The sequence below is a fragment of the Aptenodytes patagonicus genome, chromosome Z (genome assembly GCF_965638725.1).
Source record: "Aptenodytes patagonicus chromosome Z, bAptPat1.pri.cur, whole genome shotgun sequence".
Taxonomy (NCBI): domain Eukaryota; kingdom Metazoa; phylum Chordata; class Aves; order Sphenisciformes; family Spheniscidae; genus Aptenodytes; species Aptenodytes patagonicus.
This window is the reverse complement of record NC_134982.1, coordinates 42708733-42735410: the sequence shown is the minus strand read 5'-3', so window position 1 is coordinate 42735410 and position 26678 is coordinate 42708733. Positions and strand designations below refer to the sequence as shown.

The 26678-nt window shown below is 39.7% G+C and overlaps 1 protein-coding gene across 3 annotated transcripts in view; it reads left to right on the top strand.

Moving 5' to 3' along the window:
* PRUNE2 (prune homolog 2 with BCH domain) overlaps positions 1–13847 on the top strand; it is a 151721-nt gene extending 137874 nt beyond the window's left edge. Inside the window, exons 14-20 of one of the 3 annotated variants that reach the window (XM_076361604.1) lie at positions 610–741; positions 896–982; positions 4366–4464; positions 6561–6596; positions 7111–7149; positions 8664–8711; positions 10909–13847. In XM_076361604.1, the coding sequence (XP_076217719.1) occupies positions 610–741; positions 896–982; positions 4366–4464; positions 6561–6596; positions 7111–7149; positions 8664–8711; positions 10909–10930 (463 nt within the window). In that variant the 3' untranslated portion in view covers positions 10931–13847. The remainder of the gene's footprint in view (positions 1–609; positions 742–895; positions 983–4365; positions 4465–6560; positions 6597–7110; positions 7150–8663; positions 8712–10908) is intronic. The other 2 variants (XM_076361605.1, XM_076361606.1) reach the window with 2 other exon arrangements.
* Positions 13848–26678: the final 12831 nt, after the last annotated feature.

Sequence of the window (26678 nt, the reverse complement as noted above, 5' to 3'; positions counted from 1 at the left end):
GTTCGGAGTGTTTTGCTCACAAAATGAAGTGATGCCATGGAGTGCTCTGTCCCGTCAGAAGGCAGGTTGATGGACAAGTTTTATTAGCTTTGAGATTCAAAGTGTTTGTAGTTGGCAGTCACAGATTCAGTAGCAGTAGTGTGAGGATCACAAGAATTATAGACAAGTATCTTCTCCTGACCCTTATTATTTTTGCATTGAACAAACAGGACGATTAATAGTGAAGACAAGTTTCTCAACAGTAAATTTCAGAAGTTCCTGGAACTTCACATGGTCCTGCCATGCTCTCCCTTGCAAAATCTCATGATTTAATGCCCTTTTAAGAAAAAGCAGTCACTTGTGAGATCTGAAAACTCACTATGAAACTGTATCTTTGTAAGGAAACCACATATTTCTGAAGATGCAGATAAGATTGTGGTTTTCTAGTTTTACATCTACAGGTAGCATGGCAACCAGTGCTAAATGTTTGCTTTGGTTTAAAGGAAAAGAAAACACTGTCTTGTCATAAATTGCTTAGTCTGCTTTGATTTATTCCGAGTAGACTGCTTTAGTTAGGGCTTAAGTGGATAATGTAAAGTATGTGCTCACTTACTTCTGTACTTTTATCAGCTATGTAATCAGTACCTTAGAGCTGATGGTAGCTGAAGACTATATGATTGTCTACTTGAATGGAGCAACACCAAGAAGGAGGATGCCTGGACTGGGTTGGATGAAAAAATGTTACCAGATGATTGATCGACGGTGAGTAGTATTTTCCTTTCTGATCCACAGCCATTATTTTAAACACTGTCCATTTCTGTTACTCCCTTGTATGACAGTGTTCACTGTATATGATCTTTCTGTATGTTTTGTGGGTTTTTTTGTTTTTTTAAGAAACCATTTCTTTTTTACTTAGATTACGGAAGAATTTGAAATCATTTATAATTGTTCATCCATCATGGTTTATCAGGACAATTCTGGCTGTGACACGACCTTTTATAAGGTATGTAGTGAACAACAGTGATTTTCTATGTCCCTAAGAATACAGAAGCACCCTAAATCATCAAACATCGCTGTTAATGTTTCACTGAAGAGTACTCATTTTACAGTTCATGTTGGGATTTTGACAGCTGAAGCTGACTTTCCTAAAGTGAGTGGAAAAAACCCCGTGATTTATATGAGTATCTAGTTGCAGACATCAGAGGCATGATATCGTAAACCTGTATGTGTATGCAGAACTGGGAATTCAGTCCCTTAAAACTGTCTTTGTTCCAAGCCCAGCTGAAAGGCATGTAGAAAAGGGGTCTGCATGTAATGATAATCAGCTCATTAAAAAAATCCTGGCTACAGGACAAGATTAAGCTACAATTCTGGGTTTAAAAAAAATTAGTTGCTGCTCATGCAAGAGGACTGCCAGCACCCTGAGCTGTTTGAATGCACAGGGGTTCTGGTTCCAAAAAAGGTTTAATGCCACCAAAACCAATGCTTTGATTAATAAAAAAGCAAAGAAATGTTACAGACCCTGAAGACCTCACAAGTTGTTGAAGAAGATGGGCAAGTATGCCGTTGAAATCCTGAGATCAAGGAGAGCAGACTGACAGATGTGAGAAAGAGTTGCTTCAGGCAAGAGAAGCAGCATCGTCTACAGAAGCCACACGGCGAATAACCTCAGAGAGGTCTGTCCCCAGGCTGCAGATGAGGACACTGGAGGTGTCTGTCGCAGGGTGCTCTGTCCTGACAGGGTGACATTGGGGTGGGGAAGCACATGAGTTCCCCCATCGCTGCCAAAGTGCGACAGGCAGTGTCATAAGGGGGCTTCTTTCAGATATGGTGTCTTTAATACCAATTAGAAAGTGACAATTAAAAATACCAGAGTAACAGGGAAACAATACTTGGAATTATCAACAGTAATGATGGGGATTCACTGAGTTGCATTCGGTGTCTGAGATATTTCTGTTGGCATCCTATTTGCTCCTAGAGGAAAGGTAGGCAGTAAAATTAAAAAAAAATCAAATATGCCACGTCTGTTTCAATTCATTAGTCATTTATTCAGAATGACCATACTGAGCAGCAGTGACTAGAGGTTTTGCATTGCCACACAGGAGAAAAGGTCCACTCTAAATAGTTTGGCAAAGCAAATCAGCAGTACAAAACTAGACACAATAGAGACGAGTTAAACTCTCCATTTCAGCCAAGTAGGTTGAGTCCCTGTGCAAGAAGAAAGTGAAGTGCAAATGGGAGCTGAAGAAAGGTGGGCAGGATACATAGCCAGTGTGACTTTTGTGGAAGTTGACATAAGATATTTGAACCCTCACCGAGGACAGAAGAGCACTATGAGACAGCTGAGTAAAAAACTGCGGGAGGCATGAAAAGAGAGAGTCAATTCAGTAACAAGCAATGTAAGGAGATAGAAACTTGATTAGATTGAAGGCCGATGGCTGTAGCTTAGTTTGCTAGCCCCGAGCTGTTCACCAAACCACTGACAGGCACAGTGGGAATTTTAGAGTTAGAAATGAATTGGTCTCAAGGCAAGTGGAGATTTCAATGAGGTAGCTAAACATGAGCAACATAATTTTAATTCTATTTCAGCTGAGATGCGGGACAAAACAGTAGGAATCAAGAAACTGAAAGACAACAGAATGGCAAGGGACAGTCAAGTCACTGAGGGTGTGCTACAGTCAATTCTACTTCAAAAACTGGCAAGGTCATTCAGTGGAGTCTGGGACTCATCTTGACTGACAAACACTAAACAGTTGTCTGAATACAGAGGATGAAAGAACTGGTAGTTGCAAAGATAGATCCTAGATTCTCTTTATGGACCAGATATTCACACTAGAGATCATCTTAGCTGTGTTAGGTAAGAAATTAGATTTCTAATAAAACAAGTGTCTGTGAAAGATATTTGGCATTTGATGGAAATATTTAAACAATAGGAAGTTTACTACTATTGGCAGCGTGCCTCCCCTAAAGTCTGAAAGAAACAAGGACTTCTTATTTCGATCATGTATTTGGGATGCCCATACACAGAATCCCACATGAAGCAATTACTCAGAAATCAATCATTGTGGCGGAATTAGTGGACCCAGGAGAATCCTCAAGTGGAAAAATTAACCCTTGAAAGATTTTTTTTATTCCACCCCCCAGTCTTTAGAAGCTTCTGATTGGCTTGCAGCTTGCCAAGTTAGTTTGGCTGGCAGTTCAGATGATGCAGACTATGATTATAATTGTGGATAAAATGCTAAGAATTATCTGTATGTTATCATGGCTTTGACTGGATAATTGTGAGTGATTCATGCATCTTAGAACGTGACCATTGGTCTGCTCCAGTGCGTGTGCCTAGTGATACTGATCTGGTACAGAGGCAAATTAAAATGGTTGATCTTAAACTATTCACAGTACCTTCATGTATTCCTGTTTCAGTTGTCTCACTTTACCTTATTAGGAAGATATGTATGGTAAGGGGAGGGGCAGTAACCATCTGCTCAGAGCTGTTTCAGAGCCTTCATGTTGTCTGGTCATACCCCCAAATCAGCAGTAAATAGGAAGAGTATGTTCTGTTTTTCATGGTCTACACTTAAGAACATTTACGGTCAATGTGCATTCCTCACTGTAACGGATGTTAAAAGACTATCTAAATACAACCAGAGCTAAATTTGGAAAATTGCTTTATGAGCCAAATGAGAAGATAGGTTTCTCATAAGCTGATACATATCAAATAATTCAGGTTAGACAAATGAATGGCCTTAATTTTTTAAGTGCGTTTTCTGAACAATTTTTCTGAGTTATCATTTCTCAAACACAATAAATGATCATATAGCACAGCTGAAATAAACAAGGGAAGTATTTCCTCATAAGAAGGCCCTGCAGTAAGAATAGATGTGCACATACACAATCAGATCTGTACTCATCTAAACAAGTGAGGACGTTCAGTTTTATTATGTTTGATTGAGAACCAGTGTCAAATATAAATGCTAATTCATCATGATCACTTCATGTTAATTCATCATGACCACGTTAAGTGAATGCTTCCCATCTCTTTCTACATGTAAGTATGCTGTAGGGGATTTGATTCTTTTCAGAATTTTAATACATCTCCTTCGAATGGTAAAACTAATTGCATTGCCTAGTACGTAGGCATTACAATTTTTGTAATGTTGTCCTAAATACTGTGATACAGCCTAAGCAAGGAACAGCAAAAGGTCTAGACTTGATTTCAGCCTCACTAGAACTCAGGTATGCTCATGATCAGCTGAACTCTGTAATTGAAATATGAAAAACAAAATGCTTAGTTATTTCATACATAAGGAAAACCCTTCTCTTTTTTTTTAATATATCATAAAAGATTTTGGGGGGAAAGTCAATTAACATGTCATTTCTGTATTTCAGCTCTAAGTTCAGCAGTAAGATACAGTATGTCAACACGTTGGCGGAGCTTCGTGAGATGATTCCAATGGAATACGTGCACATACCAGACAGTATTGTCAAGTAAGTGATGTACAGTAAGCGTGTACGTGTTCTAATGGAAACTATTTCCACAAAATAATAATACTGTTTCAGAGTCTATAAGAAAAAGAGGAAGTCCCTTCCTGATATTGTTACAAATGTTTGTGTTGTTCCACAAAAATTCCACTGTCAAACTCAGAAGCAGGAAAACACTGTAACGAAAACACAAAACACAATAAATATATACTCCAAGGGGAACCAACATTTATGGGAAGAGGAGGGTTTTGTACTGGACCAAATGATACTGCTGATAAAATGAAGAAAAACTTTGAGGCTCAGAGTCCCTTCATCAACCGTGTGACTATAAAATCCGTATTGGAACAGACTGTTCACTCACCAATAGCAATCCAGAAAGAAAATAGGAAAAAAGTTTAACCCTTCCACTGGTATCACCTATGCTATATTTTTTCCATAATGTTTACCACTATTTAAGTAAAAGTGGTTTTAAGTTTTAGTCATAGAGAGCTTTGAACTGAAACAATAATTCAAAGATAGCCTGTTCAGTAGAAAGCCACTGAAAGTCCATAGGTTCGCCATTCCTTATCTTGTTGATTTTCATGGTTTAACCCAGAACCACTGAAAGACAGTGTCTCAGTTCTTGCTTCTTATGTGTAAAGGGTTTTTTAAATGCAAGTATTTCTAAAGGAAAGATATCTATTCAAAAATTGTAGGAAGTTAATTTGAATTGCTCACCTCAGCTGGCTTTTTTTCAGACCCGAAAACAACAAACTGAAATGGTATACCAGGACTGAAACCCTTGGAAATCAATCACGGTTTTCATGTGGGTCATCATTAAAAAGATATGCTGTTCAGGAATGCTTTTTTTTTAATTATTCTTTTTATCAAATGTTCTAGGTTTTGAACAGGCGAACGTTCTGTTCTAGAAAGTATTTTGATGAGTAAATACACAAGTATGATTGTCTTTTCCTTATGGTTTGTAAGTGACTGGGTATGAAGAACACTTCTTTTGGAGCTGTCATACATCTCTTCATGCCAGGCAGGAGTTTTGATACCTGCCTCACAGTAATTGTAAAAGCAGCATAATTTCCTTCATCGAGGTGGTGGTTGCTCTGATACTTGTGGTGTAATTCCAGGGAGCAAGTGGGAAGCTCAGTTCTTGCAGTGGCACTCATAAAAATAGTAAATTAGTCGTGAGATCAGGGATCATAGGGACTTTCACTCAAATTTATTTGCTGCTGTAAATTCTTTATAGGTGGAGTGATGCAAAGAATGTGGAGCACAGAGGTTGTTGGTCACTTGATAAAGACATGTCCAGAATGTTTTAACATCCCTAAAATTTTTTCATCCTCCCTCCATCACTTCCTCCTTCCCTCCCTTTGTAATGTTCCCATAAACATTTTAATTTCTTATAGTTCCCTTTGATACAAACCTTAACCTGATACTTCAGGGTGTTTCTCTCTCTGCTTCCTTGCTGTTTTACTGTTACACTGTCTGTAGCAGTACACACATCTGTGTTACACACATCTTTTCTTCCCTGTAGACTGAAAACTGTTTGGAAAGTCCATTCACCTCTCAGACCAAAGGTGAAATGATCACAGCATCAGTACCAAAGAAACTTTAGAACTTAAAGCTTAAGAAATTTTAGGGAACTGCCTACTTCATGTCATCTGCAGCCAGATAAGAGATCATGATTTTGCTGAAGAAAAAAATCAAAAGGTGACAAGTGTGCCCATTGGTGGCAAGCATTTTCAAGATGTTGTGATACGAAGATTTAGTGGGTGAGTGCATGCAAGGCACTGTGAGTGGTTATTCCCATGCCACAGGGAGAAGAGCAGCGTTCAGCTGATAGCTTCCCTTCTGCTGCTGCAAATTGAGAAAGATTCCTGTAGCAAAATAAAATAAAATTCAGGTTTCAGCTTCATGATTACTCCACTGGTGAGAATAGAAATATCACCTATGGTCATGAGGAATCCCACCTGTAGAAAGTATATAGGGTTATGCCGGTATTTGGGTTGTGTGGTTGTTTGGTAGTTTTTACTGAAGTGGGATACAATGTGCCTGTTGTATCATGAACTTGTACATCTTTTCTCTTCCTTCACCCACTCTTATCTTGTAAGGTATGATGAAGAGAAGTGTATTAAGAGAAGAATGAGGTAAAACTTGCTTTCTAGCCCATGCTGCTGCTCATAATGGAGTGAATCTGTGTGACAGCCTTTCACCTGCAGGTGACCTCAACAGCTGAATGAGAGAGGACTTGCAATGATGTGGAATCTTACTTTCCCCTTCAAGCTGTTGAGATCAGCCTCCCTTGCAAATAAAACTTACTCAACTGGAAACGTCCTTGACTTGGCCCAGGCTGCAGCTAGTTTAATACTATGTGATAGAGCAACTGAATGCTTTCACCTCTGTCCACTGGGCATGCCTCAGATCCCTGCTGCTTTTATGTTTCTGCCTCCAAATGAGCTAAATAAGGAGTTACAAATTAAAGGTGGATTGAGCACAGGGATAAATGGTATCATACTGAACTGAAGAGCTTTAGGGTGAGTGCATAATACTGGGTGCCTATTTTAGAAGCATGTACTATATTCTTTGCTCTGCTATTGCTCTGCTCTCTTATGCTCTGCTTGCTTCTTTGTTTCTTTATATCAATAACTTTTACTCATGCAGACTGGATGAAGAGCTGAGGGAAACTTCAGAAACAGCTAAGTAAGATAGCTTTCAGCTGGATGCTGGCATTGTATTTACTTGTTTCACAGGAATAGATTGAATGCAGTAGTACATTACATGTTTGGTACAGCAATCAGCTCGTAGTTTCAATTACTGTGTAAGTTGCCACATTTGTGAATTGACTTCCCCTCTCACTATAAGCAGCCTGCTTTTGTACCGTTGGGTCTCAGTAAGGAATAATCATACCCTTACACTATAAAAAACATTTTTGCTATTTTTTGATGATTGTTTCTATAGTCATGGGGAAGACTAAAATAACTTTTTTACTCCATTAAAATGGTTATTAAACATTCTCTACCCTTCACCCATGATGTCAGATGATTCATAAAGTTTTTAGGAGGTAGTTCTTTTTAAAAATTATTTTTTACAATTACTAAGTTAGGGATAGATATTGTACCTCATTCTCAGTTAAGGTAGGTAACTTTTCCTGTCTTTCCAGTGTTGGTTGGATAGGCCTGTGGATTATACTTGATAATATTGTCTATGGTCACTTAATAAATCAGTGTCAGCTGATGATCAGATACTTTAAACTTGTAACTCTGTGCTTTGACTTTAACATACTGAGGCAGTATGGTGTAAACTACCATAGAAATCCTTAACTGGAAGGACACAATCCTTGACTCACTGAGCAGAGCTTGGAGAGTATCCAGTGCACTTTTTTCACGTGTGTATTGTACACAAGATTCTGGAGAAGGGAGCTGTGTCTACCTGTTCTAGTATGACATCTTCCCTGCAGTTTTTGTAACCAAAGATTTTGAGTTTTTGAAGTTTCTTTTCAGTCTCCTTCCTTTAGCTTATGCACTTCAGAATTTTCATCTTACTGCTTCTTCTTTGTTGTATTTTTTCTAAAGTTTCTTCTTTTGCGGTACACATTTTCCTCCGGTTCTCTTGAGACTAGCTTTTAAAATGACCACAGAGAAATACCCAAAACACTGGCCACTGCTTTTTGGTTCTAGCAGTTAGACTGCCTCAGAAGCAATAAATTCACATAAGTAGTTATCTGGTACCACCTGAATATTTTGTTAAAGAAAAGAGGCCAACCCAACCTTGAAATGCAACTTCTATCCCTTCTATTCAAGCATTTTCAAACGCATTGTAGTATATGACAATGAAAACTCTGTGGAAGAAGGCTGCTTCCTTGTTACTCCTTTCATTTAAAAGAGTGCAGGCTACAGCATAGCAAGTGAAAGGGGAACTAAATATTCATATGAGGCATCACTGGTTATTGTTATCGTTGGATGTATGAAGTCACTGTAGTGCGTTTCCCTTCCCCAACTTACAAGAAATAGCTTAAAAATTTATTACTCAAACTAATTTGTGTTGCAGGCACTAAGATCACTACATTCCTATCAATAACATTTGTGTGTTTGTGCCGTCAAAGATAATCACTACAGTTAGTTATTACATCCCCCAAATTTGATGTCATATTTAAAAAGAGAAAGAAATAAACACAGAAGAAATGTTTACTACTACCTCTTTTTCCTTGTACCCAGAACTAGCTGCCTCTCCAATGATCCAGAAATGACTTCAGTGGAGCAGGAGTAAGGATTTATGCCTAATACTGTCATTACATTTTAACATTATTTTACAACCACGCTGCTAGGAACTGAGGCTGGGTAGACTCCATAAAAGCTTTTTGGAGACCTAAATGCTTTTATAGTTATTTTCAGGAACTTGATTTGACATATGCAAGCAGAACAAGCACTGAAGTTAGGATTTATTATGTTTGCATTGCAGATGTGTTTAAAGTGTCCTCGACCACTTCCAAGCAGAGACAGATAGAATTCTTAGCCTGAGGATATTCAGGTTAAGTTATGTGAAAAACAGATAGAAAAAGTGCAACATGATCAGAGTGAAGATGGTCCCATGCATTATCCTCAATTAAAAGTAAAGTGGTAAACTTGCCATTCTCATTCAGAGATAAAAAAGTTTTATATTTTACTTTGATTTCTGGGTCATGCTCTTGATGTCTTCTCTTTGCTTTTTGTGCTTCTCAGCTTCTTTCATAGTTATTTCCCTGATTAAATCTCCAGTATCTTTATGACTCCCTTTCAAAGCAGGACTGGTTCCCTTGGAAATGGGAATGTGTCAGTCCTCTGGCATGCTGTTCCTCCTTCTGATACCATAACTGAAGCATGCGAATGGAAAACCCTGCACTGCTTTTACTGTGCGTCAGTGAGGGTGTTTGTAGCTGTAGTTTGTCACACAAGCACTAACAGTTCGTTGCTAGAATAGCATGCCAGGAGGACTAGCCATGGTGGCAGTGTGTATATTCCTGGCCAGCGTGTCCAGGGGAGGAGTGACTGGGGACTTTGCAGTCCCTACCTGTCTGACTGGTGTGTAGAAATACACCGGTGTCTCACACTGGAATATTGTTCAGGAAATAGCATATAGTAAACCTGACTCCTCAGTAAAAGATTCCATCAATAACATGAGTACTAATAAGCAGGCAAATAATTAGAAGCACATGTAGCAAACAGATGCATAAATAAAACGGAGCTTTTCTTTTCACTTTTTTAAAATAAAATTGTACTCTAGTAAACTATCACAGTATCATACCTGATACAGAGGTTAGAACCATAAGCTAAATTCCTGATTCCTAGAGCAGTTGACATAAAATCTCTGAGCATCTTTTTTTTTTCTCTCAGACACTGTTTATTCTGTAGTGAGTCAATATGAGAACTGTTATTTTAAAGTATGAGAACAGAAAATAAATAACATGTTAAAGACTATTTATTTATGATTTTGGTCTTTTTGTGGCTTGAACAATTTTCATGTTTTTCTCAAAAGAGAAGCTGGGCAGCAAAAAGCAATATGAGAAGAGAATTTGTATTTAGCATAAATAAATATAGTTGATGCTAAATTAATGCTGCTATTTATTTTCTCTGCATAATTATGAATCTGTCTTCAGAAGTGGCAATAATTTTCCTGTGGTCATATCACTCACTTCTGGTGTCATTTCTTCAGGAAATAGGATTTCCCCTGTATATGCCTGCACAATGGTAACAGCAGTTTTACACAGACTTTTCTTCTGTATGCTTTCTGCTGAAGCCTCTCTGGAGTCTGCCCAGCTCATAGTTTGCTTCTGTTGTCTTTTTCATATCTATTCCAAAGGCTTTTATCTATTGTCATGCTCTCTTGTGTTCTATTTTGTTCAACTTCTTGCACTTCCTCATGACATTTTAAAAAAATTCATTATGAAAAAATTCACAGTGAAAGAACCCTGTGTGTTCTGTAACAGTTCATAAATATTGAAGTTGCTTTAAATAGTTATGTATTCTGCGAAGAAAATTATATTTTGATGCAATGTTTATGATGACAACTTCTTATTCTAAAGAATGCTTCTGAAGTATTTGATGACATGTGCTTTGCAGTAAATGGTAGAACCATGCTCTTACGAACATTTTAGGGGCAGCCATATCTTGCCACACTGCGGTGTCATTCCACCAGTGGATCTTTCCACATCTGGTGTCTACTTCAGATTGGAATTGCTGGAAATGTAGTTATTAATTTCAATAAAGCAGTAACAGTTCTTATTAAGGTGTGTATTTTTCATATATAGTAGATAGGATGTGTGTAAATTATTTGACACCAATGCATTTAAGTAAATGAAAGATGAGGACGCTTAACATTTTGTGGGAGCTCAGGATTGGGGAAATGACTAGCCATGTGTTTCATAGCACTGATTTCTTTTTTTTGTTGTTCTTTTGTGTTTGTTTTTTTGTCTTTAATATATAGCATTGACATGACCCTGAAATAAAAAGCGTCATTGCCAGGCATTTGAAGAAGATGGTTCGCTTGGATTTTCATCACCCAGACACCCATGACCATGGTGTACAATAGGCAGTTTGGGTTAATTTTGTTTGGTTTATGATTTTTCCATGTCATTCAGCAATTCAAGAAGACCAAAAGGGCCAATCTTGTTGCCATGGAAACAGCAGAGTTTTGGGCCTGGTTATTTGTGTTGTTTTCAGAAATAGAGTTTTCATTGGGAAAGCTGTATCATCTAGCATTGGTTTCTATATGCAATTTCTGTTTAAAAGGATACCATTTTACCAACAGCGTGCCTCATGAACAAGTCAATGAGGATGTGGATTTTTGTTTCATTTTTGTCTTCAGCATATTAATGTTTATGCATACCTGAACAGAATAGTTATTGTTAAAATAAATGTTAGCTTGGTTGTGTTACAGAGCAGCAGCAACTTTATTGTTTAAAAATAATTCTAGAAATGATGCAGGACTTTCTTGAATTTGTCTGTTTCTTGCTGTCTGAAAAGTCTTTCCATGTCCGTTCAACCCTAATGACTTTTTTATTCGGTCACAGAAAAGACTGATATACTAAAAAAATAATAATTAGTCATCAAACAGACTTCCCAGAGGACAAATGAGTAACTGAAATTAATTTTATTTTAATAATTTAGTTTAGTATCTTCATTTTAGGGATAGTTTTTATAGAAGGAGCTAATGCTGTAAATGATTGTCATATATTCTAAAAGCCTTGGAGCATTAATTTGTTGTTGTTGTTTTCTAAATCTGTTTTTCCAGAACTTTTTTTTAAGTTATGAGTCTTCAAATGGCATCCTAACTCCAATTGTAAAGGCTATTAATTCTATGAATATGAAACAAATACTTAGCATTTCCTACTAAGACCTGAAGGCTAAATGTATAAATCTACAGTTGGGAGTCACACTCATGTTAGGAATAGATGTCAAAGTATTATTCAAAGTGTATCTAATATAAAAAAAAAGAAGTATTACAATGCAGTTTATTGTCTGTGTCATAGAGCACAGCAGTGAAAACATGAAAAGGAAAAAAACCCTAAGCATTTCTTGTTTGCTGCTGTCCTGTGTACTGGCACAAAAGACACTGCAGTAAGTCCTCACACTCACTGGAAAATAACTGCACTCTCTCAGACCATTCTTTTGCAAGAGAGTGCAAATTAATTGTCGAGTGAATTCCGCTTGTCTGCTTTAAAAAGGCAAGAGTCAAGAGTATGACTGATGCTTTCTCTTCCCCTAATGAATACATGCATCCACTTTCCAAACCTGCTGACTCACCTGCCTTTTGGGATGTCCTAACAGAAGTAACAGTGTTACGCACTCTCTGAAATATTAGTCTTGTCTTCATGAGATTCTCATATGCCCTAGAATTACATCTGTGGATTCTCTACTTTGTAAATAAGTCCTTAGACATAACAATTCAAGGTAATTTGCACCTTCTTTTTATGTGTGCACTAACTCCAGTCCTGCTTCCAGTCCAGAATTATTAATGAAAGAGAAGACACGCAAAAGTTTTCTTGGAGAATAAAGTTTAAGCAAAAGACAGGACAGCATGAGCCTTGATTTTTCACTAGGACCTAAACTGAGAGTGAAAATTATATTTCGTCCTTCATTTGAAAGATTGATATTTTTGTTCTGTGGTTGGCACATTTCCATCTCTGTCAGTTTGTATCTTGTATTTGCGAGGTAGTCTGCAGGCAAGGAAGCAAGCATCCATCATTGTGTGCACAGTTGTTCAGCTACTGTAATGGAGATTGACAAAATTGTCAGAAAGGCAAGAACTTCCCAAATGCTTTCTTCTCTGCCAGCATCAAAACTGAAATACCTGCACCTCTGCAGTCCTTGCTCTGTACTGACAGGTGGTGCATTGTATCTCTGTCATACTAGTTAGCCTGCTGTATCACATCCTTCTGTCAGTTCCTGTCAATTTTCACAGAGGAAGGGCCTAATCCTGCTGACCATTGTTGCTGCTCTATAACCTTGCCCTAAATTAGGATCAGGTAGTTTCCACCTTTTCTCAGATATTTGAATCTTGGCTTGTGTCTGCCTTATAAAAGTGCTGTCACTTAGTATATTGGGGATAATGTTTTATGTACAGATTAATATTTGTATTAACTTCCAGATGCTAATTAAGCTTCACCTAGATCTAAACTATTAAAAGCATTTAGCAGCATGAAGTCACGTCTTCTGTAGACCTGTAGTTTAAGCCACCTAGAATGAGCCAGATGACTTGTGTTATGCTATAGGTGAGAGAAGCGTTCGCTAAAAGAGAAGTTCACCACAAAGCAGAGGTTCAGCACAAATCTTTATGCACTGTTTGAGACCTAAGTGGGGTATAAGAAATTTGTGGTCTTAGTGGTGGACGTCAGCTCAGAGGTGAGTTTAATTCTAAAGGCTTTGCGTGAAATTACTAAACAGCAAAGCTATACATGAATTCATACGATTAGTGTGGGCGGACTAATAGTGGCAGCCTGAGACGGAAGTAATTTGCTTAAGCCAAATGTCACATTAAAATAAAATGGGGCATCAATGTGATGGTGCAAAAATGATTGCAAGATCAAGGTGTGGTTATCTTTGCTTATTAATATATTTTGAAAAGTTTTTTAATGTTATGATATGGCAATTCTATATTATACTAACAATAATGTATCAATATTAATAAATCAGTAGTTTGTTGAAAGAGGAATATAGTACGTATAATTGCACAGATATAACCTTTTATATATGGATTTTTTCTACTGTATCAGAGTGCTCACATGAAATAAATTAATAGTTGCAATTTTTTTTTTGTTAAAAGACCTATGCTGACTTAAATTATAGATTAAGCAATACAAGGATATCTAATATCATTGTATGCCTATACATACATATGAATCAGAAATAAAGAACTGCAACCCACTGCTGGAAGTATTTCCTTTCAGGTCCAAGTTTTTTCTTTATTCCCTGGGTGCATGGAAACACTTGATCATTTCAAAACACCGTTCTTCGCATAGTTATAAATATTTTTTTCTTTCCATTCTCTACTGTCATGGTTTAACCTCAGCTGGCAACTAAGCACCACACAGCCGCTCACTCAGTCTCCCCGCCCCCCGCCCCCCCCCCCCAGCCTTGGTGGGATGGGGGAGAGAATCAGAAGAGTAGAAGTGAGAAAACTCATGGGTTGAGATAAGAACAGTTTAATAATTGAAATAAAATAAAATCATAATAAGAATAAGAATATACAAAGCAAGAATAAGAATATACAAAGCAATGCAATTGCTCACCACCTGCTGACCGATGCCCAGCCAGTCCCCGAGCAGCGGCCCCCCCAGCCAGCTTCCCCCCAGTTTATATACTGAGCATGACGTCACATGGTATGGAATGTCCCTTTGGCCAGTTTGGCTGTGCCCCCTCCCAGCTTCTGGTGCACCTCCAGCCTTCTCAGTCGGTAGAGCATGGGAAGCTGAAAAGTCCTTGACTAGTGTAAGCATTACCTAGCAACAGCTAAACCATCGGTGTGTTATCAACTTTGTTCTCATCCTAAATGCAAAACACAGCACTGTACCAGCTACTAGGAAGAAAATTAACTCTATCCCAGCTGAAACCAGGACACGTACCTGTCTTTCCAAAAATTGAAACTGTGTCAGTTCTGTGTCTCATGATGTAATTCTCTACCTCCGTGTATTCAAATCCTTGCTTTGCTGATACTAGCAATATTGTTCCTGAAAGAAAGCAGAAGGAGCTCTTCAAATTGCTGTCTAATTTGTGTCTATGCTGTTATCTAAAAATCAAATGCATAGATAGTCTCACTCCATATCATATGCTAGGCAGAAAATAGAAGCTACAGGACAGAAACAGATTGACTGTGAAACCACCCTGAGCAGTTTAACAACCTTATTGACTGCAGTGAAGGAAGGAGTCAGAGCTGGTGGATGTTCCATACTCTTACCTACCTGGTACCATGTGCCCGCTCCTGTCCCAATCTATGTCTATGTCAAATGGGTCAATTTGTACTGCCACTCCTTTAAGTAAAGCTGGCTGACTTTTGGACAGCTAACCTGGAGCATTGGCCAGTGAGGCACCAAATACGAGCTAAAAGGGGATAACCTATGGCTTCTTAATTGCCACCCACCTGCAAGCTACTCTGAATTCTCCTAGACCTTTTCAGTGAAAAGTCAAAAAAGTTGGATTAAACTAACCTTTCATGCTCATTGAAAATAGTGTCCTTGACTTTTGATAGGTTTGAAGATTTATCAGATCTTAAGGGCTGATAATTTAGGGCTTACATTGAGCCTCAGAAGCAGACTAAATTATGGCCATGGCATACAAAAGAAGTGCTGCTAGATTTCAGGAATCTTAAATTCTGTTTTGATTATCTTTCTCCAGGTCCTTCCAATATAATTTAATTACAGTTTATATGTTTTTTGTTGGCAGTTGATCTCTGGTGTGCAGTAATATGGGATCATTTATACCCTAAATCTCAGGGGTTGGAATGGCTATGCTTACGTCCAGCTGTAATGCTGTAGCTGGGAGAGCTGTGGATCATCCTAATACCATCAGTTGTTGTAATGAGAGCTCAGATATTTTCTCTTCCTTACCTTCTGTGTGCCTCACCACCTGGCAATTTATGTCATCCAGTAATTTGACTAATGTTTTCAGAATGCTGATTAAGGGCTTTTGTAGCTGGGAACGCTGGTGCAATAGACACAGTTATTTATACAAGGAGAAGCTGAAAATGCAGGTAAGTAGTAACACAGGAGCCTTATTTTCAGAAAAGAAAATCCTAGTATATTAACTGTTGACATCTTCCTGTTGTCTGATAGTCTTTAAGTAGTCCATGTTGTGAACATTTGGGACATCTTAACTTTTTTCTCAAGAAAAAATGTGTAAAAAGTTGTAAAAGTATTTAAACTGTATGTTCTGCTCATTTGCTGTTTCTTCAGGAGTGGAAGATCTCATAGATCTTCAGTGGAGGGTTGTCATGACATAAGTTTTCAGCACAGTTCAGTGGCGTAAAATAAAGTATATCAGCTGAAAGGGAAATCCATTGCCATGCAGTAAGTTAACATTATCACTCGTTTCCTGACTGCGTTAATTTTCTGCCTCCCTGCTTCTCCAAGATTTATATTCCTGTTAGCTTAGTCTTTAGCGCTAAAGCAGAAATTGATGACCTGGATTGTCTTCTGTATGGGAGAACGTAGTTTAGCAAGCTGAACGCAAGATACTGTGAAAGGAGACCATATTTATTTACAAAATCTTGAAGTAAGTTGATCCCACCTGCTCACACTCCTCCTCCCATAGGCTTCATTCACTCACACTGTCACACCTACATGCTCAAAAGCACCAGGACATGCATTCCCAGGGTGGGTGTGAGCACAAAGGACAAGAGCTGCTGGCTACCAAGTCCTCATCACGTTTCTTGTCTTCTTTACTGCAGACAGCAAACTAGTTTTTGGGTGTGGGGATTTTGAGTCCTTCATACAATTTAGGAGTCAGTAGCTATTATTGGGTGGTCCTTTGCTTTAGAGTCATGCTTCCTTCAGTCTGATAAATCCGAGGCCACTTTTTTCCTTTGTTTGAAGCATATGTTTGTTCTCTTGAGTAGTTATCACATACATCACCCTGTATGTGATATACTGTAACCTTTTTGCCACCCTGCTGGTGTTAGTTGGCAGAGTCTTCCACTGACAACCTCTGGTCTTCCCAGAGTGCAACTCTCATGGTCCTGACATAAAAAACAGATTCTTCGATTTTACTGCTGGGATCAGTGTCCTGGGAGGTGTGTCCTGGAAACAGTGCTCTTTGTTATCGGTCCCTGCTGTTCTTTCAACACTTCTTCTGCTGTGTTTCCCACTGCATTCACACACATGCATATTTCCTTTCATACAGCATTTATGCCGATCTCATTTGTTCTCTTATGGATTTCTACAGCTTTGCAGGACAAAGAACTGCAGTTATGCTGTAGCTGGTAAGTCAGGAAAGTGCTGTTGGCAGAGCTGTTGGGACTCATCACTGTATGTTAGAATAACTACAGAAAAAATAAAGGAAATCTAGTTTTCTTAATGAAAGTAAGTATCAAAGACTCTTCAAGTGTAAGTACAAATACACAGTTGGGAAATAGTCCCATATAGCTATGAGTCCCATGGTAGTTTGGAAGTTATTGGATTAAATGAAAATCTCATCTTTTAAATTAATTTGAAAAGTTAGGATGGTTTGGTTTGGAAGGGACCTTTAAAGATCATCTAGCCCAACCCCCTCTCTAGTCCTCTTGAGTGATCAGATATTTAAGGTGTGAAATGTAAATGCTTCTAAAGAAAGCGAGTAAAAGACTTCCTTACCATTTTCTCTGAAATAAGTGTGTGGTGGATGGGTTTTTTTACATCCACCTGATTTTGTTATGTCTCTTCTGCCCTCTGAAGCCTTTGGGCTGGTAAAATTACATCCTCTAAAATTTAAACTTGTTAGTGTTGAAGGCTTGTGACAGTGCCGGCAGTGTATTTTCTTAGAAATACAAAATCTGTAAACACAGATTTTCAGGTTTGTGGTATAATCTTTTGTAATTTTTGAGTGTTAGAAGTGCTCCTCAATTTCCTACTAGTGCCACTGGTGGGAATAAAAGACAGGTCTCAGATTCTGTTAGCTGTGTAGCCGTATATAGTTATTTCTAGAGATAGGGGAGGTGTCCCTGTATTACCTGGCACAGATGAAGCCAACGGAGCAATCAAGCGTCAGGAAATTTGCTGTTCTACTCTTCATTCACTGTCCATTTCTTCCAGTCATGCAACCCCTCTAGCACCCTGTTCCCATTGCAGAATACAGCTACCTGCAGGCAGATGGTGACAATTAGCTAAATGTTTACAAGGGTTTAAAACAAGGGCCTAAGTTCGTAAAGGAGCTCATAAATACCTCAAATATATGGGGAACTTACCAAGGGCTTTAGACCACTGTGTTGTTACTGTAAGCATTTAATTTTTTCTAATCCTTTCTTTGATGCAGGCTTGCCTTTTAGCACAGCTTTTCCCTCCCATGGGCTTACTTTCTGTGCATCAGCACTTGAAGTAGGCAGAAGTAAACGTTTATGACTTAGGTGTTTTGTTGGAGCTTGTTCTAGATTCTAAACAACAGCTACTGGTCTGCTGTCCAGCTGGTTGATTCCTGCTATGTTTGTATTTCATTTTCACATCTTGCAATGTGCCAAATACCACCATCTTTTCATTTTAAGCAGTAGCTTTCTGCAAGTGAAAAAAACCAACCAAAAAACCCCACCAAAAAATCCTTTGTTGAAGAAAGCATTTCACTTTCCAGGTCTGCAATTAGAAAAAATAATGAAATTGCAGTCATGGCTTATAGCATAATTTAGCTTTCATTTAAAAATTGCTTCTTCATAGAAGGCAATATCTAGTGAAGAACAAATTATTACCTATTTTACTTGTAGAGACTGTTGTGTATGATTAGCTGCCTATGCTCAGGGGAAGGTCAAAGAACGGCCCTGTGAAGTTAAAATGTTGGCTGTTCCTGTTTGCACTGTTTTGGTTTACAGTTCTGCAATCTTTTCCTTGGCAAATGTTCAACTACTGCAGAATACAAACTCTCACCCAAATAAATTATTTCACAAAGCTACTGAAGTCTCTTTAAAAATCATATGCTTGGTTCTTACAATTATTTTTCCTAGAAAGATCCACCCATTTAAGAAGAAATGATCGCTTGCTGCTTGCACAGAGTGACTTCTCTCAACAGTCCCTCTAGTGACTCTTTGGGTTTGTCCATTAAGCGGGAGCAATGGATTTGGCTGTGCTGAGCTCTGCCAAATTCGAGAACCTGAAATGAAATGCAGACTGAGCCTGCCTCCTCTTTTTTCTTCCTCTTTGCTTTCCTCAACTTAAGATAACCCTATTAAACGCAGCTTTGTGGAAGTAAGGCAGAACACCTTTCAAGGCTTATAGTACATAATAGTACATTTAAATGTGCAGACTGGTATAGGCTTTTTGCTGTATCTTTGCTGGCTGTTCCTGTAATGATAATTATTGTTACAGAAAAACACAGATGACTGATTTTACAAGCACACTTGCAATCTCCTCGTTTTTCTCCATTATTGAAAATCCAGTGTCTCGGTCTTTTAGGCAAGACAGGAATAACATGGCAAAATTATGAATTTTTTTTTTTTTTAAGAATTTAATACTATTATCAGATTTCATCACTTTTTGAAGAAAGATGTTCAAACAGTCATTTCATAAGTACTATTAGAAAAAACTAATTTCATGTGCTGAAGCATCCAGCAAGCATTGTTAGCAAGGTGTTTGTTGCCTTCAGTGGACTTGGTTTTGGTCTTAAATCCAGAATTATGTTAGGTGTGAGAATGCACTGTACCGTGTTATCACTATAGTTTGTATCATATTTGGATTATGAAGTTAGAGGGAATGACATTTGAAGCCGATATTTCTGTATCATGAACAAGTAATTTGAATCCAGCGCAGCACTATTTCTGAATTATTTTTAAATGCCTTGAGACCACAGACCAATAGACCCACGTCCCTGCCCTAACATTAGCTAGTAATCTATGAACAGTCTTGGAAGTAAATGACAACTCCAGAGAATCAGGTTCCTTTTATGTTTGAGATGACCAACTGTGACCTCAGCAGTGGGCTGCTGCAGAAAAAAAAGTGCACTGTGTCTCTAGAATCATAGAATTGTAGAATCATTAAGGTTGGAAAAGACCTATAAGATCATCGAGTCCAACTGCCAACCCAACACCACCATGCCCACTAAACCATGTCCCTAAGCGCCTCATCTACAAGTCTTTTAAATACTTCCAGGGATGGGGACTCAACCACTTCCCTGGGCAGCCTGTTCCAATGTTTAACCACTCTTTCGGTAAATAAATTTTTCCTCACGTCCAATCTAAACCTCCCCTGGCGCAACTTGAGGCCATTTCCTCTCGTCCTATCGCTGGTTACTTGGGAGAAGAGAGCGACACCCACCTCGCTACAACCTCCTGTCAGGTAGTTGTAGAGCGCAATAAGGTCTCCCCTCAGCCTCCTTTTCTGCAGGTTAAACAACCCCAGTTCCCTCAGCTGCTCCTCATAAGACTTGTTCTCCAGACCCTTCACCAGCCTCGTTGCCCTTCTCTGGACATGCTCCAGCACCTCAATGTCCTTCTTCTAGTGAGGGGCCCAAAATTGAACACAGTATTTGAGGTGTGGCCTCACCAGTGCCGAGTAGAGGGGCACGATCACTTCCCTACTCCTGCTGGCCACACTATTTCTGATACAGGCCAGGATGCCATTGGCCTTCTTGGCTACCTGGGCACACTGCCGGCTCATGTTCAGCCGGCTGTCAACCAGCACCCCCAGGTCCTTTTCCGCCAGGCAGCTTTCCAGCCACTCTTCCCCAAGCCTGTAGCGCTGCATGGGGTTGTTGTGGCTGAAGTACAGGACCCCGCACTTGGCCTTGTTGAATCTCCTACAGTTGGCCTCGGCCCATCGATCCAGCCTGTCCAGGTCCCTCTGCAGAGCCTTCCTACCCTCGAGCAGATCAACACTCCCGCCCAACTTGGTGTCGTCTGCAAACTGACTGAGGGAGCACTCGATCCCCTCATCCAGATCATTGATAAAGATATTGAACAAGACCGGCCCCAGTACTGAGCCCTGGGGAACACCGCTCGTGACCGGCCGCCAACTGGATTGAACTCCATTCACCACAACTCTCTGGGCCCGGCCGTCCAGCCAGTTTTTGACCCAGCGCAGAGTCCACCTGTCTAAGCCGTGAGCCGCCAGCTTCTCTAGGAGAATGCTGTGGGAGATGGTGTCAAAGGCCTTACTGAAGTCCAGGTAGACCACATCCACAGCCTTTCCCTCATCCACTAGGCGGGTCACCTGGTCATAGAAGGAGATCAGGTTGGTCAAGCAGGTCCTGCCTTTCATGAACCCGTGCTGGCTGGGCCTGATCCCCTGGTTGTCTCGCACATGCCTTGTGAGGGAAAGTGTCTTTCATACAGTATCTAGTCTGTCAGAAAATATATTGAACTCTAGGATTGTCAAGCCACACTGTTCAAAGGAATTGAATTCAAGTGAAGAAATAAAAAGCATAAGCTCGCTTCCCAGTATTATCTCTTTAGCCAAGTCACAACTTACTACAAAAATAGAAGCAGTTAAAAGAAAAGTCAAATCAGAACCTTATCTTCTTGCCTCTCTATTAATGTACTTCAATAGGCAGCAAGCAAAGCAGCCTCCAGCAATAGCAGGAAAATAATCCACAGAGTATTTCCCACACCACTCCCTGAGGCCTGATATGTAAAGCAGATGCCCTCCATGAGAGAGTGACTCAGAAAATGAAGTGCTGGCTTTATATGACAGACCTGTGTTAAGCCATCAAGATCATAAAACTTCATCTCTGTCTTCATCCCTTTGAAGTATGAGTAACGTTGCATTAAACAGTCAACCTAAAGAACACAGGAAATATTAATGTGAGATTTGGGCTTTATAAAAGAAAAAAAGGAAAAAGAACACAGGTAAAATTATCAGTCTGGGAAAGGAAAAATAGGGGAAGGAAGGACAGGTCAGGGAAATGACCGGGGGAAGGTAGTGTTACAGACATCTTTCTGCTTGGGGCTCCAGCCTTCTTCCAAATTCTGATTCTCCTTGGGGAGAGCTTCTGAAACACAGCAGGCCCTGTTTGCCTGGAGCCTTGGCTCAAAAGAGTCACAAGTCAGCTGTGTTCCAAATGTTCTTTTTTCCTCATTTAAAGAAGTGATGGAATCCCTGGAGACAAGTACCTTAATCTGGCTTTCTGTCAGTGTAGAATAAAACCCTCTCAGCCCTTGCGTAGACAGCACAGAAGAGGAAGCTGGGAAAAATGGGACAAGCTGCATGAATTTAGAAAAAAAAAATTATATATTTCCCAGTGACTTGCACAGAATGAGCATGAGTCAGAAGACATCATAGTTGTGAATAAGGAAACAAAGTATAGAAAGGAAAGAGCAAGATGCAATAGGGAGGCATATGGAAAAGAGTGTTTTACAGAGGAAAATAGCTGCAGGAGAGAAATGACAGAATAGGAGATGAACTATGCCAAAGAGGATAAACAGAGACCAGAAATGCAATGTAAAAAAAATAAATGCTAATTGCCTCAGAAGAGAATTCCTGTGCTGCTTAATGGGTCAATAGCAGTGCTCAGTGGAGAAGCTGCCAAATCCTGAAGGTGTCTCAGAGGTGTATGATGGTATGGGTGTATACAGCCATAAAAGATCTCAAGTTATCCATTCACCCACTTCCTACCCCATCACCATTGGAAGAGGAAAGAAAATCGGTGTGGGGAAAGCAAGTGAATTTAACACTGTGCAGATTTTGGGAGCAAGCACCAAAATCAGTGAGACCTTGCTGATCCACTAAAGCTGGTCTGATATTCTTTAACTACAAGAGTTGTTTTTGGTGTTTTTTACAGAATTCCATCACTGATATGACTATACTTCCTGAACATACACAATTCCCAGAAGCTGGTCCACCAGCAAAGTAATATTATTCAAGTGGTCATTGTACTCCCAGGAGGAAGTAGTGGCTGCTGCTATTTTCTCTGAAAACAATTTTCTTTGGAAAAATTTCCTTTTGAATAATATTGAATATTTTCTTCAGTTTTCAGTAGCTGTGGATTTGGAATCTCTATTCTGTCTGTCAGCCTGGAAGTATCTGTGAGAAGCGTCTCTCATTCACAGCTGCTATTGGATGGAGAACTTTCTGCTTTTCTTATTCATCTCACAGATGTTGTGGGTTAACCCCAGCAGGCAGCTAAGACCCCACAGTCGCTCCTTCACTCCCCACAACAGGATGGGGAAGAGATTTGGAAGGGTAAAAGTGAGAGAACTCGTGGGTTGAGATAAAGACAGTTTAGTAAACAAAGCAAAAGCTGCACGTGCAAGCAAAGCAAAACAAGGAATTCATTCATGACTTCCCATTGGCAGGCAGGTGTTCAGCCATCTCCAGGAAAGCAGGGCTCCATCACTCGTTAACGGTTACTCAGGAAGACAAACACCATAACCATGAACATCTCCCCTTCCTTCTCCTTCTCCCCAGCTTTTATTGCTGAGCATGATGTTGTATGGTATGGAACAACACCCTGGTCGGTTGGGGTCAGCTGTCCCAGCTGCATCCCCTCCCAGCTTCTTGTGCACCCCCAGCCCACTCTCTGGTGGGGCAGTGTGCGAAGCAGAAAAGGCCTTGACTCTGTGTAAGCACTGCTCAGCAATAGCTAAAACATTGGTGTGCTAGCAACATTGTTTTGGTCACAAATCCAAAACAGCACAATACAAGCTGCTATGACGAAAATTAACTCTACCCCAGCCAATACTAGTACACCAGAAGATCAAACCCAGGCTGTTGTTGATAAGCATAATTTTGGCCTACCAAATCTGACTTCAGGCATCTTTAGATTAAAGTGTTCTGCCTTATATGGAGCAGTGATCAGCTAGACACTGGTCTAAATGCTGTTGGTGTTGGTAGACATCTCCAGTTCATGGGAGGATTGTCAGGCAGGTTCAATACCTGCTGCAGAGTGCTTTCTCAATTGCTGGAATTGTGAAGTGAGTAAAAATGAATGAGACTAGCAACATGAACCCACATAGGCAATGTCGTCACCAAGTCCTGAAAAGAAAAAGGCACTCCTTTTTTTTTCCCCTAAAGCCAAATCAGACAGGGACAAAGCAGGGTAAAGTGCCTCAGAATCACCCTCCTGAGGCTGTCTAGACACCCTTCTCTCTGTCATTTCAGCTGCTGCACTTCCTACAAAGCTGGTACTCCGTTCCCCTCTCTTGTGAGTGGAAACCATGAGCATAGGAAAGAGAGCAGGATGAGATCAAGAGTAGGGCTTTTTTTGTGAATGCTGAACAGAATCCAGAAGAGACACTCTGTTTTTCACCCCTAATTGCTTACTCTTGATTTTTGTCTCTGGTTTGTTTAGCCTGCTAAGTTCTTTTTTTGTTTATTCTGACTACTCCGTATTAGGTGTTGTTACTTCTGTGTTACCATTCACTAGCACTTCTTCCATTGATAAGCTTCCTAACTTTACCCCAACTTCAAACGAGTAATTACTACTGATGAAAGGCTTAGTCTTTCCATGTTTCTAATTCAAACATCACTGTTTTGTTAATTGCTTTCTCTCAAAGTAGGAATGTGGTGCAAGGGGAATCTCAAGGAGAGCACAAGAACGTTCCTTGGGACCTTTATTGACCCGAAACTCCTGGCCTAGCTCACTGTGAAACAGAGGGTGGTGACAACTCACGTAGGTGGGCAGATGTGATGTTGTGCATCAGGCATATATATATATATATATACACACACATATGTATAGATGCATAAATATATGAGTGAAGCCAGAGATGAAAAAGATTATATTGCGTTCAAGCTTTTATGTTGCATTCAAGCTTTAAGGAAACATCTGCAGCTGTTTCTCTGCTTCCTGATGCTGTGCTGGATGTTGTTAGCTGTTCCAGGGATACAACAGTTAAAGGATCAACTGGTCTAAACTGCTTTCATATACAACAAATGAATTGTTTTCTAGGGTGGAGGTAGCATCAGTGAGTTGAAAGGCTCATCCTTTGATGTTACAGTGTTAAATCATGTCTTGAGGAAATGGGTGACATCAAGCTTTTGACATCTTAATATTATTCAGATTTTCCTGAGTATGTTCCAGTATTTATTTTCATGAAAAAAGTTGTGATCTGCATATAATTCTGACTCCTAGCCCCTACTGTGAGTTATCAGGGCTTGCCTTCTTTGCAAAATTAGTTCAAGCATTAAACTTTTATGTTATTCCAGAGTGATTTCTATCCGTATGCACAACCTTCTCCTTAGCTGCAGTAATACCACCCTCTACAAGTGGCCCAAGAGTGGGCTGGTTAAACCTTAGGTCAGTACAACTTACTAGTTGCTAACAGGATGGCTCCAAGGTGCAGCCACAAGATGGGAGAACTGCTGTGACATGAATTCTCCAGTGTCTTCCCACAAGTCTTTTCCCTCCTGTCCAAAAGGGCAGACATCTTCTTCCAGAATGCCTTGGTAAAGGATCCAGCATCTGCCTCTGTGTATGGCGGGGCTTATAATTTGGGCATTTATTGTAGGAAGTTCAAACACCCCTGACAGCGAAGTGCAGTGCAAATACAGACTTGCTCTGTGGCTGCTCTCACTTGAGCTGAGCTACCTCAGTTGAGGTCTGCCAGAAGAGCATACTCTTGACCATCCTTATGCCCAACAGGATAAAACTATGAATTTCTTTAGGTACACTGCAAAAATACAGATTCTGTGGTTTTAATTCTAACTTTGTTTCAGTGGTAATTCACCATCTAGAAACACAACATCTCACTACCACTTTCTGTCTCTTTTTTCTTTTTTTCTTTTTCCTTCTTAGTGTGAATTGTAGGCAGATTTTGTAAACGAAGGGGAAAAAAAAATCTTTGGAGGGACTGCCTGTTTCAGTTTCTTTGCAGTTCCACACATCCAAATCTGATGTCTATGAGGTGCCCAGTTGGTCCCACCACCTTCCTCTTTCCCATGGGAGGAGCAGCATGGAGGCCACCCAGCTTCTGCAAGTGCTCACAGCTGCCCCCATGATTTCTGGGGGACTCTTATCATGGAGGCCACAAGGAACCTACCTCATATACTGGCAACTGGTTCAACCAACTTGACTTTTCATGCCACTAATCCATGTGGCATACATGGATTAAGTAGATGTGTGACAGCCCCTCAGAGTCATTGGTGAGGGGAAATGAGAGAATATTCCTTCAAATTTTCCTCAGGATCTTCTGCCCTTCCACATGGCCACACACTCCTGAATCCTACTGGGTGGCCTCCTAGTCCAGAAGGTGAGCTGCAGCCTGTCACCCTGGGCAGGAACATCATGCTGTCATTATTATTCCCATCCCTTCAGAATTTTATTAAACCATGTATTTTAGCTAAACGCATTCTCAGCCTGTCTTTCCAAAATCAGGTATGTTGTACTTAATATTGTGGAGGACCCAAGGCGTATGTGAGGGATGTTCTCTGCATACATGAGGATTATGAATATTTAAATAGGTAAAATAAAGTATAATGACTAATAGCTCTGCTACTACATATGTTCTTTCACTTTCATTATATACTATTGATAGAAAAAAAAACAACCCAACTTGTTTAAGGTTTTTTTTTTCTCTTTTGGGACCTCAATAAACAAACATGTTTTGAGGTTATTCCTCTTTGTACAGAATAGTTGAGTCCTAAATGATGGGAAGAACTGATGTCTCAGTTTTGGAGCAGGCCCACTGATCTGGTAGACAAGTCTCTCTATGAGTTTCTGGTTGGTAAGGTTTATGACCAAACAGAATAGCTCTTCATCCAGTAGGTTATAACTGCTCAGCTGAAGACAAATAGAGATGTGCAAGTGTGTGAGAAAATCTTGAATAATGTTGTGCTGCTTTTACCTAGGACTTTGTTTTTGTGAATTGTTGAGTCTGTTGGGTGCCTGGATATTTTGTCTCCATTAAAGAAATGCAAATAAGGAAGTAAAAACAAGTAGCCCTGACAACACCTGATAGAGGAAAGAGAAGAGAGCAAACAAGTCTAATTGCTTGATAAAGAAGGGGCAAACCAGAAAATATTTTTAATGGATTTAGAAAAGAAAACCCAGACTATTTAAACATCCTTCCTGAGTTCAATATTCAATATGAATAACTTTGAACTTCTGTGAGTCTCCAGTGGTTTTTTTAATTTTTATTAAGCTCTGTCCAAG